The sequence below is a fragment of the Gopherus flavomarginatus genome, chromosome 3 (genome assembly GCF_025201925.1).
Source record: "Gopherus flavomarginatus isolate rGopFla2 chromosome 3, rGopFla2.mat.asm, whole genome shotgun sequence".
Classification (NCBI taxonomy): Eukaryota; Metazoa; Chordata; order Testudines; family Testudinidae; genus Gopherus; species Gopherus flavomarginatus.
In genome coordinates, this window is record NC_066619.1 from 274885341 (window position 1) to 274906864 (window position 21524).

Here is a 21524-nt window from a genome sequence, read left to right on the forward strand (position 1 = left end):
CTCAGGTTTGGGAGTCTCCCTTACATCCTCAGCCATGAAGACTGATGCAAAGAATTCATTTAGTTTCTCGCAATGGCCTTATCATCCTTGAGTGCTCCTTTAGCACCTCGATTGTCCAGCGGCCCCACTGGGTGTTTAGCAGGCTTCCTGCTTCTGATGCACTTCAAAAAAAAAATTGCTATTATTTTTTGAGTCTTTGGCTAACACTAGACCAGTGTTTCTCAAATGTGGCCACGCGCTGCATGCAATCACCAGTAGCTTTTCTTGCGGCCAGGACAGCCTCCTGAGTGGTGGAGGGCAAAGCAGCAGCTACTCCCCTCCCCATTGCTACTGTATACACCTGCCTTGCTGTTTGGTAATGCCACCAGCAGGGGTTGGTGCTCTGCACCGCATCTGGAGACATGTAGGCATGCTGGGGGAATCTTGGACTCCAGAGGGTCAGTGAGTTCCCAGCCCACCTTCCTGGGGATGGTGGGACTTTGGGCTTCAACTCTGGGACCCCAGGCCCCCCTTTCTCCCAGTGCTTGATGTGCTGGAGTTTGCACAGACCTAGTAAGCCTGCTGTGAAAGGTGATATTTGTATGTTTTGTTAATATCACTTGTTACAGCAAACCTACTAGTGCAGACTTCACAGCAGACTTGCTAGCGAGGTTGGAGGTTGTGAAAAGTGATATTAACAAACATAAAAATAATTTTTCAAGGCCTTGTGGCCAGCTGTCAAGTCTTCTGTGAAAAGTGATATTCTGTTTAGTCTCAGTAAAGAATAGAGACAACTGTGCACTGTTTTTATTATTGAATCATCTCACTCTCCCCCACTCCACCCCACCACCCAAAAAACCCCTACATAAATAAATTAAAGATTTGGATGTGTATAGGTGCATATTTATTTTCCTAAAGTTAATTAAGTATTTTAGGGAGAAGTGTCAGAATGCACACCAGCAAGGGTTGGTGACTGCATGCTGAGGCCACCAAAAACTTATCCTCAGCTGTATGCTGTCTAGTGCAATCTGCTCATTCCTGTATCCACTTTTTTTTCCAACCAACTACATTTTTTCCTGAACCAAATTTCTTCTGCCATACAAAAACCATGTAACATGCTTCAGGACAAAAACTCCAAGCTTTCTATGGATAAGCCGGTTTTGAGTTATCAGAGTGCATAAAAAAATATTTTAAACATTGGAAGATGCATCTCTTTTCACACTTGGCCAGCTTGTGAATGGCTCAGCAAGTGCGTGTGTTCTTTCTTTTAATTATTGTTATTATTTATTCTCCATAGGACTGAAACTGACACATCTCAGCCTCCAAAATTTTTTGATAAGCACCCAAAAATAGATATGGAATAGCCAGTTGAACCTTAACAGTAGAACTGGTGGCATGATGCTACAGTATAATAGAAATTTAGTTCATCAGTTTTTTAATAATGTACAAAAAAACCCACTGAGAACACTTAAAATGGACTTTGTGCTGTATTTTATAAATAGGTACACTAAAAACATCTTTCTACTGTCTAGCTTAGAGTCCTTTTCAATATTGAAATGTTAATTGACATGGAACCTTAACCATGGATGATTCAGTTATGCCTGTTCACCCTAGAAGAGTCATCATAGTAAGCCTTTTAAAAGGATGTGTTTTTATGAGTGTACTTTTAAAACACTAGCCAGTGTGTAGGAGTGATTCTTTAGATACAAATATATGGGAAGTCACATTTCAAAAGTCGTTTTTGGCTCTGGGCATGCTGTCAATGTTTGGGCACACACATGTCCCAACATACATAGACCTGGTCTAACCAGAGTTACACTGGTTCAACATGCTGTGTTTTATGTTTTGTGTTTGTTTTTTAAACCAGTGTCCATTTTAGTGTATCCACACTTAGCTGCACTAGTTTAAAATAACACATTTTTTCCTGACCGAAACTTTGGTCTAAAGATTACCCTAAAATCACATTCAATGTGTTTGTTAGAACTTCAGACATGAATTTACTTGATTTATTGGCATAATTGTTTCTCTTAAAACTTAAATTTATGTATTATTATTTATTTCAAATAATAATTTGCGTATTGCTTCCAATATTGATCAAGCAGACAAAAGCAAGTGATTAGATTGAACATTGCAAAGGCTTTTCTGACTTCTTAACAGACTGATGACATGCATATCTAACAGTTCTGTTACATACTGTTAGCCACCATATCCATTTTCCCTTTAAACTCTAATTTTATGTACTGTTAGAAATGTTTGGTGCTATTTAGAGTCTTGTGTAACATTCTTTTCCACAATGTTTCTTCAAGAAAACAAGACTGGTTATCTAATAGGTTGGAATCAGACATAGGCATGTGATATTATAATACTTCACATTATTTGGCATGACTGAAAAGTAGGGAAAAGACTGCTGCGCCCGCAGGAGAGATCAGACTTGACTTAGTAGTGTATAAACGTCTTTTGATGTCGGTTTAGCCTCCCTTCTCATTTAGGTTGAATGGGAGTACACACATGCTATGTCTTTAAAAAGTTCTTTGCGAAGAGAAATCTCTGAAGGATTACTGTCCCTTTAGCCTCTCTGGGGGGGGGGGGGGAAGCCTTGTAACTGCTTAGGTTTTAAATATTATGTAAAAGAAACCTGGATTAATAAGCCTTCCATAATTGCAATTTCTATCTGGTGCCTTTATTTTAAGATGTACTTGTCTACTTACCACGACATGTTACTGACATGTATTTGGTCGTTAGAGTTTGGGGGGGGGGGGGGATAGCTCGGTGATTTGAGCATTGGCTTTCTAAACCCAGGGTTGTAAGTTCAATCCTTGAGGGGGCCATTTAGGGATCTGGGGCAAAAATCTTTCAGGGACAGTAGTTGGTCCTGCTGTGAAAGCAGGGGACTGAACTCAATGACCCTTCAAGGTCCCTTCCAGTTCTGTAAGATAGGTATATCTCCATATAATCTATTTGTAAAATACTTGGAGAGGGTTTTTTTGTTTGTTTGTTTGTTTTTTCCTCCAGCCAGTGAACTCTATGTACTGTGGTCTTGTTTTTTAAATGATGTAGCTCCCCTACGGGCACACTTGAGCATATGCCTGTTCAAACCAAAGACAGTCTGGATCTCTTTATTGTAGCGTCCCCTTCCCCCCTTTTTCTTAAAGTTCGTCTCTTAACGTTTTTTCCTCTTAAGACTTTAGGTACCTGAACAGCACCACATCTCTTGTAACGTATACTAATATTGCCTGTGTTGTGTGCTAGGAATGTACAATTTCCTGCTTAGAATAAGTACCATAAAATACATCCTGGTTAGGGAGGATTTCTAAACTATCCAAGGCCCATTATAGGGTTGAAATTCTCTGCTAGAGCTGACCTTTTTGCAAAAGGTTTTGTTAAGAATCTGTCCCTCTTTTCCCTAGCCATCTCTTATTATTAATTTACATGTGTGAAATGTAAGTGTGCCTTGCCAGCGATCTGATGATGAAACAACAGAATGTCTTAACTGTTCAATAGGAAGGCAGTTAGTTCCCTTTCTTTTTAGTATGCATGTTCTGTACTCATTGGTTTTCTTTAGCTGTATATCTCCAGGGTGTTGGAAGCAATGAGAAGAGGCACATGCAAGCACCCTCTTGCTGAATTAGATGGAAAGTGGTGATGGTGGTGTTGATGGAGGGCCTTCCTTTTCCCCACAAGTCCAAGCGTGGTTTTAAGTTTGTGGTTTCTGAGCCCTAGCAGCTAGGAAATTATTGGAAAAAGCTGCTCTCACCGAATCTTCACCCTGGAGTGATCCTGCTGAGGATCACTCAACGTGCTAGATGTTTCAGATTGGCTAAGGTGTAATATGCGTATATATTGGAGGCTGTGTGGTACCTTGGCGATTCCCAGTTCTGACAGTGCCTCACTCTGTGGCCATGGTTGAGTCTTAGGCCATGTTTTTAAAAGTGGCCTCTATTGTTCGATGGTTTTTGAAACAGTTAGTTAGGGCTTGACATGCTGAGCACCCATACTGAGGTTTGCTAATTGTACAAACCCAAACACCCTGGCCTGCCCCTTCCCTCCCCTGAGGCCTTATATCTGCCCACCCCTTCTCCAAAACCCCACTCACTCCAGCCCCCCTCCCTCCATTGCTTACTCTCCCCCCACCCTCACTCACTTTCACCGGACTGGGGCAAGGGGTGCAGGAAGGGGTGTAGGCTCTGGGCTGGAGGGTGGGGCCAAGGGGTTCAGAGTGTGGGAGACGGCTCCAGGCGGAGCCTGCGACAAGGGGTTGGGGTGCAAGGTGCAGGCTCTGGGAGGGAGTTCAGGTACAGGAGGGGGCTCAGGGCTGGGGGAGGGGAATGGGGTACAGGCTCCGTCTGCACGGTGCTTACCTTGGGTGGTTCCCAGCAGCGACCAGCATATCCAGCTCCAAGGTTCAGGGGTGGTCAAGTAGCTCTGCATGCTGCCCCATGTGCAGGCACCACCCCTACAGCTCCCATTGGTTGTGATCCCTGGCCAATGTACCCTGCAGAGTCAACGCTTGGTGTGGGGGGGGGCAGCACGCAGAGACTCAGGAGCTAGAGGGACATACTAGTTGCTTCTGGGAGCTGCACAGAGCCAGTGCAGGTATGCTTTCCAGAGCCCTGCTGCGCCACCAACTGGACTTTTAGCAGTCTGTTAAAATCTCCTGGACTGGTTTCTGTAGCCATTGGGAGATTGATTCTGGGAGACTCCCTGACTGGCTGGGAGAGTTGGCAACCCTACCCACGCTCCAGACAAAGTCAATGGGAGCTACAGGTGCTCAGCACCCCTGGGAATCGGGCCTGAGGTATCTAAGGTAGGGCACCCAAAATTAAAGTTTTCTTAAAATCTGAGTCTCAAAATGTTGTCCTTCCCTTACGTAACTGTAGAATGGAGTCATGTCTGATTCGTGGGATGTTGAAAGACTTAGTTCAGTAACATTTGTAAGGCCATATAGTAGGGTAAAGTAGGATTCTAGAAACACAAGTGATTATTAACCTTTTTATTTTATTATTTTTAGTGCAGCAGAATGGAGTACGTCACTGTTCCTATTCAGCCACCCGGAAAAATCTTAATATCAATAATAATACAAAGCTTATCTGCCAGGGTTTTACTGGCAAACAGGTGCGTATCTTTGGTATAGATCAAATGCTTAGTATAACCTTCTTTAAATGGAAAAAATTGAGTAGCCAAGAGATTTAACAGGTGTTCCATATTTTTTGTTTCATTTGTTGAGCATATATATGTCCTTTTAGCAAATGCAGACTTTTTATAAGCTGGGTTATCTTATTATATCACTGTTGGCATTATTTAGCCTTGTCACCACATCCAATATAAGGTATTTCTTCAAAAAGTTCTGTGAGGAAAATATTCTTTGTAGAATCTGCTTTCCTGTTTTCTGCTTTTGAATTTTTTCTGCTGAATTATCTTCTGGATAAAGGGAAATGTTCTTCATGGATGAAGCAGTTTGCTTCAAGCAGTATGTGTTGTTACGCTGCAAAACCATATCCTGTATATAATTCTATTACTGTTTGACACCGCTGACTTTCATCCTTATTTTGTTTAGAACCAATCCTCCATGATGTGTTAATTGAAGCTTTGTGTCTCTGAATAAGAGGTTGCCTTGTGTAGTCACTTTATTCTTTGTGTATTCAATTTCTGACAGCAACCTGGAATCCCATCTTTTCCAATCCAGTTCGTGCTCAAATTGAGCAACTGCGCTCTTTAGCTTCTCTGGTTAGTGTTTGTTCATTCAAATGTTATCATTGAGACAATGTCTTTTGTTTTTAAATTAAGAGTTTATTTTCCACAGGGAATCTGTGTAATTTTGTAATATTAATTCACTTAATCCTTCTTTCACATTCTCTCATTGTTACACATTTGAATGATGAAAAGACTGCATTAGATAGCAGAAGTGCATTGATATGAATTAGCAGCAGCTGCCAATATTGTTTTTGGGCACTTGATTATCATGTTTGTGATCTGTTAAAGCTGATTTGGAATATTAAAATGTGGGCCTCTGCTATGCTGTCTGAAAATGTATTGGCAGAGGAGAACTAACTGAGTATTATCTTGTGATTTGGAACCTATCTGCTCTGATCTAAAAGAAAAAAGGCATGCTGTATTCTGAAGGTCATTTAAAACTTTAATATGCACTATAAAATAGCTATTCATTATGTCCACATGTCCCATTATATTACTACTGTGGGAATTCTGCGCCACTGCACACATGCAGAATTCATGTCCCCCCGCAGATTTCTTTGCTTCCCTGTCATTTTCTGAGGGGAAGCAAAGGTAAGCTATGGTGAGGTGGGTGGGTAGGGGGGAGGACAGGACAGGGATGCCCATGGGTGTAATTTTGTGGGGGGCATTGCCCACCCAAGCATGCAAGGTGTGTAGGGGCACACGGGGTCATGTGCCACTGCCACCCCATTTCTGCGAGTGGAGAGTTGCCCAGTTCAAGGAGGGTGCCATTTGGATGCTGCCTCCTGGTTACTAGTGCCAGTCAAGTTTCTCTTCTATGTGTTGGGAACCACGTTGTTTTCTGTACAACAGTGAGTCCCAATGGGGGGGGATGGGGCAAGAGGAGGGGAATGTGAGAGTTAGGGAAGGGGGATGGGGCAGGGGATAGTGAAGAAAGAAAGTGGGAGGGGATGGAACCATGGGTTGGGGCAGGAGCCCAGTATGTGGTGTCCCCTTGGCGGCAGCAGCTGGGGCTCCCTTCCCCTCCCCGTAAGCAGGTCTATCAAATCCCCACCTCAACAAGCTCCACCCCCCTGCACTTGGACCCCCCTGACAAGCGCTCCGGACCCCTACCCCATGGAACCCCAACCAGGTGCACCTGGACCCCCACCCCAGCAAGCTCTGCTCCCCTAGCACCCAGATTCCCCCTGCCAAGCCCCATCCCCTCACACACACTGCTCTTGCTGAGCCTCCGCCACCTTCCTCTGTACCCCCTCACATCTGGAAACATCCCCATCCCCTCCTCGATGAGCCCCTGTGCATCCAGATCCCCTACTGAGCCACTTGCACCCAGATTGCCCCACAGAGACTCCTCTTACGCCACACTTGGATCCCCCCCCACTAAACCCCTCTACACTTGGATCCTGCTGAGCTAAACTTCCGTGCCCACACCTGATGTGGACATGCTCCTCTGTCCTCATTTATTCACTTGTGCTGCCTCCTTTATCTAGAAACCTTGCACCTCTTTATTTTCCTTCAAGATTGAGATCACTCCCTCTCTTCGAAATCCCATTCCAAATCTTTTCTTTTCTTCTTCTCAGTTTACAACCATAAAGTTGCTTTGATTCTACATAGATTATGTAAACATGGGAACATGTTAAGACTACAAACAGTTTTAATAGTGAATAGTTGGGTTTCCTTTTTTAAACAGTATTTTATTTTAGAATATTACACTTCTTTAGAATGTTTGACAAACATGCTGCAATTTCACATACATTGAAATAAGCCTTTTAGATAGCATACATAAAACTTGTAGTTTATATTTTACTCTGAGTTTGACATATGCTTCTAATTTACTTTCTCTAGTTGGCAAATATTTGATCTTAATTACAGTTCCATAAGGTGCCTTCAGGTTTTAAATGTTTTATTTGAAGGGGTATAAAAGTGTTCTTTCTGGCTTGCATCTTCTGAAGTTTCCTGTGTATCTTTTATAGGGCACCTTTCATAGCCAACAGGCATTGGAATATGGCACCAAACTAGTAGGTGGAGTTTCCCCAGGAAAGGGGGGCAAAACTCATCTGGGCCTGCCAGTCTTTAACTCCGTAAAAGAGGTAACCGTATAGTAGTGGATGGACTACTAGACAGTAAAGATGGGGATGAGAAGGTTGTCAAAGCTGAACACACTAGAACTTGCCTAGCATCCAGAGTTAAAGAGGGACAGAATCTGAGAGTGGAGACATGGTTACATTTCTGGTTTTAAAATATGTGAGAAATAAAACCATGATGGTCTGTGGTCAGTGTCTGTATAATAGTGGGCACAACCAATTAATCAAGTTGGAGTTCAGTTTCCATTTTAAAAGTCACTTTTTCATTTGTGCATAGCAATAAAATAAAGGCCTAGATGTCATTTGAAGACCGTTAGATAGCCTTTATGACTTAAGCTCTTGATAAACAGATCATAAAAACTGAATGAATAAATGGAATGAAGAGAACACTTTACTGTATGTGGTGTAAACTCCTTGGAAGATGAACCTATTTTAGGAATTGGTTCTGCAGCTATTCCATTTATATCTCCTGTTAATCTGAATGAAATAGCTATGCACAGAATTGCTGTGACCATAGACTTGTAAACTTCTGATTTATTTTTTGTCATAAATATTTAAATAGAGACCTTTAAAGAGTTAGTTGCCCAATGTACTCTTAAGGTTTACTGAATGTTTCATATGCTTTTTGTTAATGTATGTTTAGGCTAAAGAACAAACAGGTGCCACTGCCTCTGTTGTATATGTGCCTCCTCCATTTGCTGCTGCTGCAATTAACGAAGCTGTTGATGCAGAAATCCCCTTAGTTGTGTGCATTACCGAAGGTATTCCACAGCAGGATATGGTTCGGGTTAAACATAGACTGATCCGTCAGGATAAGACTCGATTAGTGGGCCCAAATTGTCCTGGAGTCATCAATGTAAGTGTTTGTTTGAAACAAACATTTCTTTTCATGTTTTGGAGACTAATCCATCTTTAGTGAATTCAAAAAAAAACAAAACAAAACACGATGAAAATATTTTTGAAAAGTATGTTATTTCTACTCTTTTAGCCTGGAGAATGCAAAATTGGTATCATGCCAGGCCACATTCACAAGAAAGGAAGAATTGGTAAGTCTTGCGTATTCATGCTGAAGCTGAAATATGATGTTGTATCATTTCATGTCATGACGTATAACTAAGCAATAGATATACAGTGTAACAAGTTGTTAGTGAATTTAGCGATGGTCAGTAGAGCCAGATTAACAGTTCTGGAGATTGAAGCTCCTTATTTTGCCACAGACATTGCTTGTGCAGAAGTAATGCAAGCAAGGGGTTAGAAAGGATTCTTGAGGCAATGTGAGCCGCTTTTTCTTAAAAGGAGCTCTAAAAACATTATCTGAGGATTTTGAAGAATCAAATTCCTAGACACTTGTCTTCTCGGCACTCCGAGGGTTTTAAGAGGGAAGGGAATTTATAAGAGGGAGGAAAATAGGCTTCTCATTTAATGTTGATTTGTCTGCACCTATATTCCATGGTGATGAATATTTGATAAATAGGGTACATATTTCAGATAGCGGGCAGGGAGGACAGACCATATCAGGCTGCGACATGCCCAGCATCACACATTGGGTCAATGACACAACCAGGAATGGATGTCTGGAGTCTTGATTCCTACTCCTCTTCTTAAAACACTAGAAACTTTTTTTTGTTAAAGCGACAATGTACGATATGCCATGTAAATTAGGCACTATTATACATAGAGCTTTTGGGCTTCTACTTTAGACAGGATACACTTGGTTTGACTTCAGAATTGTGCACCATCTGGTGTCACTCTTCACAAGATTTTTACATGCAAGATCATGCTTCTTAACTGCCAGTTGGGACATGCTGAGTCAAAACCAGAAGGAGAGGAGTGTGCTAGCTATGCTTCAAAACTCTTGCGTTTAGTGTCGCTGCAGTGCAAATTCGAAGGTGAAAGCAGAAGCTGGATGCGGTAGTAAGTATTAGCATTCGGTTCACATATCTGATTTCAAAAGTAGCCGTAAACCTGAAACTGAAAAATCAAAGACGAGTGCAGGTATGCCCTTTGTAGCTACATTCTTTTAATAGTCATAAAGCATTGGTTTGATGGTATCATCTCAAGTTGTCTTGCATTCCCTTCTGAATCAAACCTCTTCTAAATGTCTGCAAGAGAGGTCAGATACTCATAAAATGTTTGAAAGAGAGAGAATCCAGGGCAAGGCCCATGAAGTACTTAATCTTCTCGCATCTGTATTGTCCACCCCGCAATGGAAGCACGGCCAGCAGTGTTCTAAGACTCCTGTGAGTGCAAATGTGAGCTTTATGGCACTTTGCACCCCTCTCCCCGACTCACTCTTTTTGTACTATGTGCTCCTTGGGTCTCTTTCGTCCTCTTTCTCCCCTCCCCCTCCTCCTGCCTCCCCTCCCCCTGACATTTCTGAAGGATTTTTGGACCCTTCATAGTAATATATTAATACTCTAAAGAAATATAAACTACAACAAAAAAGCCCGTTTTCTGCTGTTTAATGTCCAGCTGTTTAAAGGATATTTGATCTCAGTTAAAAAAAAAAAAAAATTACCTTATTCTCTCCGACTGAGTGTCAGATGGTGAAGAGGTTCACAGTTAGGCTTGAAAGAATTAAATTTAAATTAGTAGACAGAATCATAGGACTGGAAGGGACCTGGGAAGATTTAGGCCAGATCTGCACTTACGGCAGGACTAAGTATCTAGACCAAGGGTCGGCAACCTTTTGTAAGTGGTTTGCCGAATCTTCATTTATTCACTCTAATTTAAGGTTTCACGTGCCAGTAATACATTTTAACATTTTTAGAAGGTCTCTTTCAATAAGTTGATAATATATAACTGAACTATTGTTGTATGTGAAGTAAATAAGGTTTTTAAAATGTTTAAGAAGCTTCATTTAAAACTAAATTAAAATGCAGAGCCCCCCAGGACCAGTGGCCAGCGTGAGTGCCACTGAAAATCAGCTCGCATGCTGTCTTCGGCACCCGTGCCCTAGGTTGCTACCACTGATCTAGACCATTCCTGACAGGTATTTGTCTAATCTGCTCTTAAATCTCCAATGTTGCAGATTCCACAACCTCCCTAGGCAACTTATTCCAGTACTTAACCACCCTGACAGTTTTGAAGTTTTTCCTAATGTCCAACCTAAACTGTCCTTGCTGCAATTTAAGCCCGTTGCTTCTTGTCCTGTTCTCAGAGGTTCAGAGAACAATTTTTCTTCAAGTGTTTGCTCATATTAGGTGTGTGTGCTTGCCCCATGCACTGGTGCCAGAAGTTTTTCCTTCAGTGGTATCCCTAGAGGACTGGCTCCACCACCCTCAGGAGTGGCATGCACATAGCGTGGTATAAGGGGCGCCACTGGCTCCACCCACCCTCAGTTCCTTATTGCCAGCAGTGATGGTGCTGGAGCGTCAGCTGCTTCAGCTAGCCTTTTCGCTTTGTTCAGTGTTACAAACTTTTTCTTGTCAAATAGTCGTACGTAGCTAAGTTATCCCTTAGTGTTTGTGTTTGACTTGGTTAGTCCTAAACGGGACTTGGCCTAGGGACATGTCATGCTTTAATCCGTGCGATCGCTGCAAAAAACCTATGCCCATCAGCGATCCACACAGCAGTTGTGTAAGGTGTGTGGGCGAGTCACATATAAGCAACAAGTGCCATGACTGCAAGTCCATCAAGCCTCAGACCAAGAAGGAGTGGAGACATCCATGTCAGTGCTCCTTACGGAGTGGCTCCAATCCAGCACTGGAGCAGTTGAGGTCTGACTCTGCCCCGAGTGCTGCAGCGTCAGGGCAGAGCACCCCATGGGTGCTGTTGATGGACCATCACCAATCGCCTTCCCTGGCAGTGGCCAAGTGGCAAAAGACCAGGAGAGGAAGATCTACATCCCACAAGGGAGAGGAGGGTAGCTCGGCACCTCTAGCTGGGAGTCGGGCTCAGCTCTGTTCGATTGATCTAGCCCACCCCGACCATGTCTGCCACACCAGACAGTGACACGGGCCTTCCTCAGTTAGAGGTCCCATCAACATCCGAGGCCCTGCAGGCAGTGCAGGATATCCTGGCGCTACCGGTGCTGCCCACTCCAGCTACTGTGGTACCCCTGTCTAAGGCTAAACCCGTCTTGAGTCCTTCATAGGTCCCTGTCTCAGTGGCACCACTCCCTATTGCAGGGGACATCCCGCCAGAACTCGCCTGCATGGAGCCACCAGGCCTCAAAGGCAGAGAGGCAGGCTCGGCAAAGCCTTGGCCATTCCGTGGCCTCAGGGCACTGCCCACAGGGCTTGAGACACACCTCACCAGTGACCTGGAAAAGGCCTGTAGAGGTGCGCCCTTCCTGGCATCAACAGCACCGAGACCAGCCCAGCGCTTCACCCATGGCTCGGCACTGGTTGCGGGCCCAAGACAGTCAATCCCAGGAGTGGAGTCACCCATCGTCAGCTTGCCAGTATGTGTCACCGTGACACGGATCCCCTGTGTTGGGAGGAAAGTCTTCCTAGCAGCTGACCTGCTCCAGTTCCCAGTACTGGTCAAACAGCGTGAGGCGTGGATTGCCGGAACGCCATTTCTGATCCACCAAATGCCGCCAGTCTTAGAGGACCCGCAGAAGGGACTAATCCTGAGCAGACTGCTCCCCATCAAGATGCAGTGATAGGCACCTCAGCAAACAGGGTTGCCAGTCCACTCGCTTGTGGTTGCCTGAGAGCAACCACTCAGCCTCGGTCACTGTGCCCCACCACAGACACGTTTTTGACAACCCAGTTTTGGGTCATGACCAGAGGGTAGTGCAGGAAACCTGGGGAGGTTAAGTCTTGAAGTTGGGGAGGCTGCAGCCCACCCCACGCTCACCTCAAAGCAGCTGCTCCTGTGGCTTCAGTCCTGAGAGACTGACTGGGCTTAGCTTGACTCCCCACAGTGGTTGCAGTGGTGCTCAGGTTTGGCCCAGCTGCCCCTCTGTCATGATGACTGGATGGGACCAGCCACATGAAATTTGAGTGACTGGCACTGCAACCTCATGCACCAAGGTGCAATACCAGTCCACAAATTTAGTCCAGCTGTCCCCCCATCAAGGGGCCTGGGCCAAACTTGAATGACACTACTGCCCCAATGGTTGCAATCCCCAGAGCAGGGAGCCAAGCCCAGCCAGTCCTGCTGGACTTGATTTGTAGGAACTGCCACTATGGTGTACACATAATGTACTTATTTAGTACTTGCTTATTTTGTTACCTACAATATAGAATATACAGATAAAGAAATATTTAGTAAGCCAGATTTTTTGTATTAAAACTTATTTACTGGGTCATGACAAGCCATCAAAATTTATATATGGGTCCTGACTCTAAAAAGGTTGAGAACCACTGTCAGTTTGCTTTTGTAATGGGCTCTGTGTGTAAAGCTCTACTGTGAGGAGTGCTGTTTGGCCAATGCTTCTGGCTTGCTGGACAACTTTAGATAACTCACAACTAAGTGGCAGGAAAGCCGATCAGAAAGCAAGGGGGAGGGCAAATCTAATCTTAAATACTATATAGTATGAATCTTCACATGTATGCAAGTATATCTGGGAAGTATTGAATATTCCCTATGGTCTTCTAAAGTTATATCCCTGAACATGTGTACTAATGCATATTCAGAAACCAGTTCATTACATACAATACTAACAACCTTGTCGTCTTCCTTTTAAGGTATTGTGTCAAGGTCTGGCACCCTGACATATGAAGCTGTACATCAGACGACGCAAGTTGGATTGGGACAGTCCTTCTGTATTGGTGGGTTTCTTCCACCAAACCCTCTGTTAAAGACAGGCCCAGTCAGTGTGTAAGAACCACAACACATTAGATTCTAGAAACTATTGAATGCCTTTTAATTTTGGTTAGAAATGTTACACCTTTTTAACCAACTAACTCAGGCACTTTTCATCAATAACAATTGCAATTCAGCAGACTATAACAAGCCTTTTCTGTTAACTAACTCTTATGTTAGAAGCCTGGCCAAAGCAATCTTGCATGGAAAACTGCCAATATGCAGGAACCTCTGTGGTTTTAGTTTTATTTTAAGGCACAACAGAGAAAATATAGCTTCTTATCTTAGAAAATTTGGCCCAAGAAGTTTACTATTGGTGTAAAAAGTTTCACTCATTTACACTATTGGAGAATATAGCGCATATTTGTAAATTTTGTTTATAATGCAGTGACACCTTCAGGCCCTATCCAGGATTGGGTCCTGTTGTGGTGGGTGCTCTACAAACCTAGGACAGTCCGTGCCCCAAAGACATCACATGTTCATGGAATAAAAATCAAGATATGGCACTTAGCCACAGAAACTGTTTTGAGAGAGCAGAGTTGCTTTGAGTCTTGTTTTTAAAAGATACAACCCTTAGGGTATGTCTACTTTTGAACTTCTAGGTGCGATACTCGCATTAGTTCTGCTTGAGCTAATGCCTAAAAATAGCAGTGTGTCCATGGCGGCTCGGGCTGATTGCCAGAGTACATACGCAGGACTCGGATGGGTTTGTACTTGAGGTGGCTGGCCCAAGGTGCCACAGCAGCCACATTGCTATTTTTAGGTGCTAGCTTAAGCAGAGAAAGTGTGGGGATCACACCTGACAGCTCAAATCTAGATATACACTTAGTTAGCCTTTAGATTAAACTATCTTTCAGTGCTTAAAATTTGTACATACGACACTTCATGCCTGCTAATGGCAGATTATCCTGGTCATCTCTGGCTTGGAAGTACAGTATGGGAGCAAAGGTGGTAAAGACTGGTTTTCTTTGGGCTGGAAATGTCAGATTGCTTGAAAATCTTTTGTCCATGGACTCTGTACAGCACAGACAGTGGCAAGGCAGGTATCCTCACACTGACAGTTCTGAGCACGTTCCTTAAACCTGACTACGGGTGAACGAGAGTTGTCAGGTCCATTACATTCTTATTTGTTTTGCAAAGACTGGCACACAAAGATGTATGTCGACCTTAAATTTTAAAAAACTCTGACTTATGTGTATTGGGTTTCCAGACTTGATGAGCTCTTCATTTTAGGCTATGTTTTCACTGTCCAAAAAAGAGAGGTTTTTTTTACAGTGAGATTGTTAATGCAAGTCAGTTATCTTGCCATAAAATCCTACAGGGTAGATTTTATGTTGCTAGGTGAGTTAACTATGCCCTCCGCCTAAGGCTCACCTCGCCTAGCTGCATTGAGGCAAAAATTACCTGTGCCTTGTCTCCACTTGGACTGGATAGTGAATTAACTGGCATTAGTCATCCATCGCACTATAAAACATACCTTTCTTGGCAGCGAAGACAGCCTTATTCTAGTGTTTGAAATACTTGCCACTACATGTTTGGTTGTTGGGTGTTTTGACTTGTAGAGCTGGGATCCTCTCAATCCCAATCCACTGGCATCTTGTATGACCTTGGGCAAGTCACTTAATCTGCCTATGCCTCCCTTTCCCATCTGTAAAATGGGATTAATAATTTCTCTGCACCCCCCCCCAACTCTGTGCACTTTTTATCTATTCAGATTATAAGAATTTGAGGCAGTGATTGTCTAGTACTATGTATACAGTACCTTGCAGAGAGGGGCCCAAATCTTGGGGGGAAAAGTGCCAATGTAATACAAATAATAATAGACTGAAACTAAATTTGTCTGTTTTGGTGGTTCATGTTCACATTTACTCGTGTTTGTGTTTTAATTCCTTTCAGGGATTGGAGGAGATCCATTCAATGGAACTAATTTTATTGACTGTCTTGATGTCTTCCTGAAGGATCCCCAAACAGAGGGGATAATATTGATTGGTGAGATTGGAGGCAATGCTGAAGAAGATGCAGCAGCGTTCTTGAAGGAAAATAATTCCGTACGTTTAAGAGAATGTCCCACTCATTCCAAAAGACCCCATTAAATGTGCACCTTGTTTTAAGCATTTACCACTGTAGAAAAACTTGTCTTGTTCTCAATTAATAAAAAGCCATTGCTAGAAAGTGTGGAAAATGCGGTTAAAGCCAGTTAAATGTAGGATTTAAGGACACTCTTGAGAACTTTAGACACATAGTTCTGCAGTGCTGTCTGCTAGAAGAAGAGCCTTTGGTAGCTCAAAGCTTCTCTCTCACCAACTGAAGTTGGTCTAGTAAAAGATGTTACCTCCTACACCTTGTCTCTCTAATATCTTAGGACTAAGATGGCTACAAGAACCCAGCTTATATTTTAATTGTTTTGTGACCCATATATGGCTGCACTGTAGAAGAACTGTTTTATATTTATGACTGCTGTTTACATGCACACTTCTTCTGAGAGAAGCCATTCTAAGTATCCTAGGCCAGTGCTTTCATGTCCCTTGCCTGCGGGGTTTCCCGAGTCTAGATGTCTAGTTCTTGCCTTTCCCTCTGCTACCCTCTTGAGCACTTGGCTGGAAGTGGTTCATCTCTTTCATGCTAACAGTGTCTCTTCTTTCACCACAGGGTCCAAATGCCAAGCCTGTAGTGTCATTCATAGCTGGTCTGACTGCTCCTCCTGGCAGAAGAATGGGTCATGCTGGGGCAATCATTGCTGGGGGAAAAGGTGGTGCTAAAGAGAAAATTGCTGCTCTTCAAAATGCTGGCGTTGTTGTCAGTATGTCTCCTGCTCAGCTGGGTAGCACTATACACAAGGTTAGTTACATGGTTCTCATAAGTGCTTTGAAATGATGGCATTTAGCTAGCGTAACCAGAAAAACAGACATTTGAAAGCTGCCTTTTGCTTTTGTGTCAGTTTTGCTTCTTCCCAGTGAACAGTTATAATACACTGTTTCCTCATTTAAGTCTATTTAAAACTGCATCTCGGTATGTAGTGGCTCTACTGAACAAAAAAAGCCATTAAATAACAGTTGCAGCTGAATTTTTATTCACGCAAGCAGCTTTATGTGTCATGTTCTCCTTTTATCAAAGCCATGTGGCAAAATTCAGAGAATTATATTTGTCTCAGTAACAGACTAACACCACTCTTCTTCTTTAACAGCAGCTAAACATCATCTGATCCTAAGTTGATTCTTGATCAGAAAACACCCCTTTTTTTGTTTTTTCATTACAGATATTAAGTACCTTTGTAATAGTGCATGGACTATCTTATCTTTTTCCACAGCTATCTATTGATGTCATTTTAAGAATTTTGACTTAAAAAAAAGAAAAACGGCTAATTCATATCCCTGGGCACATGTACGCAATTCATAACAATCATGTACCTCATACAGAAGTTGAACTCTTTCCTGATTTCTCCCGCATAGATCTACAAAGGGTCTTAGGCATTGCAACACTCAGCAAATTGCAATACTGAACTTCTAAGCATCTTGTCATCTGGTGGAATCCACAGCTCTGAGTTAGAGCCTAGATTCTCTTGTACAGAGAATTGCGGGAGAAATCAGGAAAGAGTTCAACTTCTGTATGAGGTACATGAATCTAGGCTCTCGTAGGGAGAGTTAGAAGCCTACAGATGGGATCCTCGAAAGCCAACACGCTCAACATTGGAGCTGCCTAAGCTAGCCAGTTGGAAATGTTGAGAAGGGGGCAGGAATTTCCCCTAAACATTGGACTATGGGGTATTCTGGTGTTGCAGACTCATTCTCACCTGTTGAAGTTGTTCCTTTGGGTATAAATTAAATATTCATTGAGCCAGAGAGAATGAGTGATTCTATTGACCAGTGGTTTGGGCACTCACCTGAGAGATGGGAGACCCAAGCTGGAATGCCTTCTCCGCATCGGACAGACTGAGCAACGGAACTTAGATCTCCCAGATGAGTACTCTAACCACAAGGCTGAAAGTTACAGGGGAGCAAACCCCTTTCTCCCCCCACCCCCGACTGTTTTAGGTATGCTTAGAACACACCTACTGGTTTGGGCCTTGGAGGTGAGATAGGTGAGGGAATGCCTATTTTGATCTCTTCTCCCCTCCCTGCCCCCCAGGGGCTTAAGTATGAAACCGGGCTCTAGACCGATGTGGCTGTGCGCATGCTCACTGGCAGAAAAGTAGGATGCCTTCGGAACTTGAATGGTGGAAGTTTAGATCTTAGGGACTTTAGGTGTCTCCAGCATTAGGTGACAGCTGAGCATGGGTTTTGAGGATCTCTGTGCTGCCCACAGCTGCAGGTAGATACCTAAGGCCTTTTTGTGGATCTAGCCCTGATTTTTTCAAAGTAGACACAGTCACTTAACATTTATTTTAACTGTCTTTGCTTTTCTTTTGGGATAACTGCCTACGTTGCGCAGCAAGATATTTAGAAAATGTACACTTTTTCTGCTGTATTTCTGCATATTTTAAAATGGAGGTCTTAACTAAAGCTGTGTGAAACGTCTTCAGCAAATAGGAAATTCACCAAAAAATGCATTTTTTCAGGTCAGCAAAACTATTCACAAATTCAAATGGGTTTCGAGTTGGAAATTTATTTATTTTTTTCCCCAAAAAGTTGAAACAATTCATTTTGACTATTTTGAAATTTAGCTGAAGAGTTCAGTTTTAGTTCCAAACAGAATTGTTTTGGGATGTGTTTCGTTCAGCCTGTGGACTGAAAAAATAAATTATTACTCTTAACCATTTCTAGTCAATTCTTTAAAGAGCTGAAAAGCAAACTGCTGTTCTTATGCAGCACCGTTATAAGAATTCACTGAAAGAATGTTAGACCACAGCTGGGGGGCAACAGGAGTGCCTTGACAACATCATATTTAGATGAGGCTGAGTTAGTGTTACAGGTTCCTCACAGTGGGGTTTTGTTTTGTTTTGTTTTCCCCTCCCCTCCTGCATCTGCCATGGACTCTTTTTGGGGTATGAGATGGGGAGAGATATTTTCCTCCTCCTCCTCTCCTCTGGAATCCACTATCTCCTAATTTTAACTTGGTACTACGATTTCCCTGTTGGTGTTGAAGGCTCTGATTGAAAATTGAGGCATGTTGTCCATCATGCTAGCAGGTAGAGGGGAGGGCGACTAGGAAATCTGTTAATTTTTTTCCAAAATTTGACAGCAAAATTCTGCCATGTCTTTAATTCCAAAAATCAGCTTCACTTGAGATAAAGGCAGGAGCGGATATTTTTATATATATAAATAATGGCATGGGCAGATGCATTTAATAATAAAAGGAAGATGTAAGACTGTCAATATTTTCAATGTGCTATATCTTGTTTAAGAACGTGTCAACAAAACCAAGTTGCAATGTGAAAATGAAGTTATGAGTGAATCTGTATATGGGGAAATTTTAAGCAGACCCAAACAAGAGTGATTTGGAATAGCATTTCTTCTAAGTGCTCTCATTCTGATGTAGTTTGCTTGTGTTTTTAAAAGGATACTGAAACTGACAGCTTTTTGGAAAACTCTTGTCACAACTGTAATATGTCTTTTTTTCCTCTGTCTGTCTCTGAAGGAATTTGAGAAGAAGAAACTGCTGTAACACTGCTGGAACATTGCCACAGAACAGTCAAGACAGCACCTTGCCTCTATATATCTGTCATCCACTAATCTTCAGCTGCCTGAATGTGACTGATACTTGGTTTCAATTTGACTTTAAAGCCATAAACTTTATTTCAATGTCTCCTGCTCGGAAGTGGTCACCTGATTGTACATCCTAGCAAATTAATAAATCTACCACAAAATTTGATTTTTGAATTTCTGAAGCTCAGTGATTTTTTTTTTATTTTTCTCATTGCAAGACAGCTTCTTTTTTTTTTTTTTTTTTTTTTTTTTAAGAGGAGGGGAAAAAACAGCACAAACTAACTGGAAGCATTTGAGAGTATTTTTATAGCTTTAGATTTACATACTCATTACACTCTGAGTTAATGTAGCTTGTACACAGATATATTGAGTGGGGTAAGTTACCCACTTTGCAAGCACACACATTTTAAAAACCAAGCAGTCTGATTTGCTCATTACTGACTAGTAAATGGTTTATCTGAGCTTTAGGCAAAAGTTGATGCCATCCACTGAATTATTGCTCTTGGATCCACAGGGTGTGTCCTGCTGATCCTTGCAGCTGGATATGTTGATATACGTCCAAATGTATTGTTCAGAGCTGCTGAACTATACAGAGCATAGCCTCACATTAGTGGGGGGCTTGTTATTTTGTGTAATTTCTGGGAAAAGCTTCAGAGTTTGTCTTCCTTTTAACGACAAGGATTACACTTGTTCAGAGTGGAGCCAATGCCCTGTAAATGCTTTAATTGATATTTCAGAGTTATATTTATGTTCATAAGAGTTTAAATCATAGTTTCCCATGAAAATGCATATTCATACTCTGTAACTTGGAAATCAAATTCTTTCTGCTTATATTACCTTTAACTTTTCTTCTTTTAACCTTCGACAGATGATCCTTTGCTTTGAATGTTTTGAAATACGGATAATGTTAGGACTTGTTGCAGTAAAACAAAAATTCTGAAAACGAACTTGCAGTGGTATATTTCTTGTAAGCGATTCATGAGTGCAACATGCAAAGGTCCTATCTTATTATAGGACTAGAGCAAATTGAGTGCCTGTAAATGAGTATTACAAGTCATAATAAGAACTGACTGCATTTAGGATTGCTTTCATTATAAACAAATAAAATCAGCTAGGGAAACCAAAATTTGCTTCTTATGTAACATTTCTTGAAGAAAAAATGGTATGCCATAACAATTCTGTTCCAAAAAACCTCAAGTCCTTATTACTTAAAGCTGTAGTTGTGGTTTTCAGCAGCACACTCTGCAGTTTGTCTTGCTGCTCCATGGTCAGTGGTGAACAGGTTTTCTAATGGCACAGTGTCAGGTCTAGGAAACCTCAGTCCTGAAGTACTGGAAACATACTCTGCCAATATCACCCTGGTATTTACAAAGTGAGCTGTTAATTAGGTACAAAGACAATATCCATCTCAGTTTAGTTTACAAAAGTAACTTGTCCTAAGACTGTCATTGGATGGTTGAAGGTGGTATGAGTCAGATAAATAGCACATTTGCACAAGACTTTCAGAAAGACTTTGACAAGGTTTCTCAAGGCTCTTAAGCAAAGTAGGCAGTCATGGGATGAAAGGGAGGGTCCTCTTATGGATCAGTCTCTGGTTAGAAGATGAAACAAAGGGTAGGAATAAATGGTCAGTTTTCACAGTGGAGGGAGGAAAATACCGGTGTCCTTCAAGGATCTGTATTGGGACCAGTGCTGTTCAAGATATTCATAAATAATCTGGAGAAAAGAGTAAACAGTGAGGTGGCACAGTTTACAGACAATACAAAATTACTCAGAATCATCAAGTCTCAAGCAAATTGTGAAGAGTTACTGGGTGACTGGGCAGCAAAATGGCAGATGAATTTAAAGATTGATAAATCCAAAGTAATTTACATTGGAATAAACAATCCCAACTATCCATATAAAATGATGGGATCTAAATTGGCTGTTACCACTCAGAGATCTGAGTCATTGTGGATAGGTGCAGTGGCAGACAAAAACTAACAGAATATTAGTAACCATTAGGAATGAGAGATAAGACAGACAGTATCATAATACCACTCTATAAATCCATGAAATGACCACACCTTCAATATCACATGCAGTTCTAGTCTCTCCTTCTTAAAAATAATAATAATATTATTAAAAGTGGAAGTAGTACAGAGAAGGGCAGCAAAAATGATTTGAGATATGGGACATCTTCCATATGAGGACAGATAAAAAGACAGGGTCTGTTCAGCTTAAGAAAGAGACAAGTAAGGCGGATATAATAGAGGTCTATAAAATCTTGAATAGTGTAAAGAAAGTGAATAAGGAAGTGTTATTTACCGCATCATGTAACACAAGAACCAGGGATCACTCAATGAAAATAGCAGGTATAATAACCGATTTA

General features: G+C 42.1%; 1 protein-coding gene across 2 annotated transcripts in view; it reads left to right on the forward strand.

The window, feature by feature from the left end:
- The window catches only part of LOC127046418 (succinate--CoA ligase [ADP/GDP-forming] subunit alpha, mitochondrial), a 28322-nt gene extending 8222 nt beyond the window's left edge, over positions 1–20100 (forward strand). Inside the window, exons 2-9 of one of the 2 annotated variants that reach the window (XM_050943422.1) lie at positions 4988–5091; positions 7644–7760; positions 8398–8610; positions 8743–8800; positions 13394–13477; positions 15408–15559; positions 16161–16349; positions 19086–20100. In XM_050943422.1, coding sequence (XP_050799379.1) covers positions 4988–5091; positions 7644–7760; positions 8398–8610; positions 8743–8800; positions 13394–13477; positions 15408–15559; positions 16161–16349; positions 19086–19112 — 944 coding nt within the window. In that variant the 3' untranslated portion in view covers positions 19113–20100. The remainder of the gene's footprint in view (positions 1–4987; positions 5092–7643; positions 7761–8397; positions 8611–8742; positions 8801–13393; positions 13478–15407; positions 15560–16160; positions 16350–19085) is intronic. The other variant, XM_050943423.1, reaches the window with a different exon arrangement.
- Positions 20101–21524: the final 1424 nt, after the last annotated feature.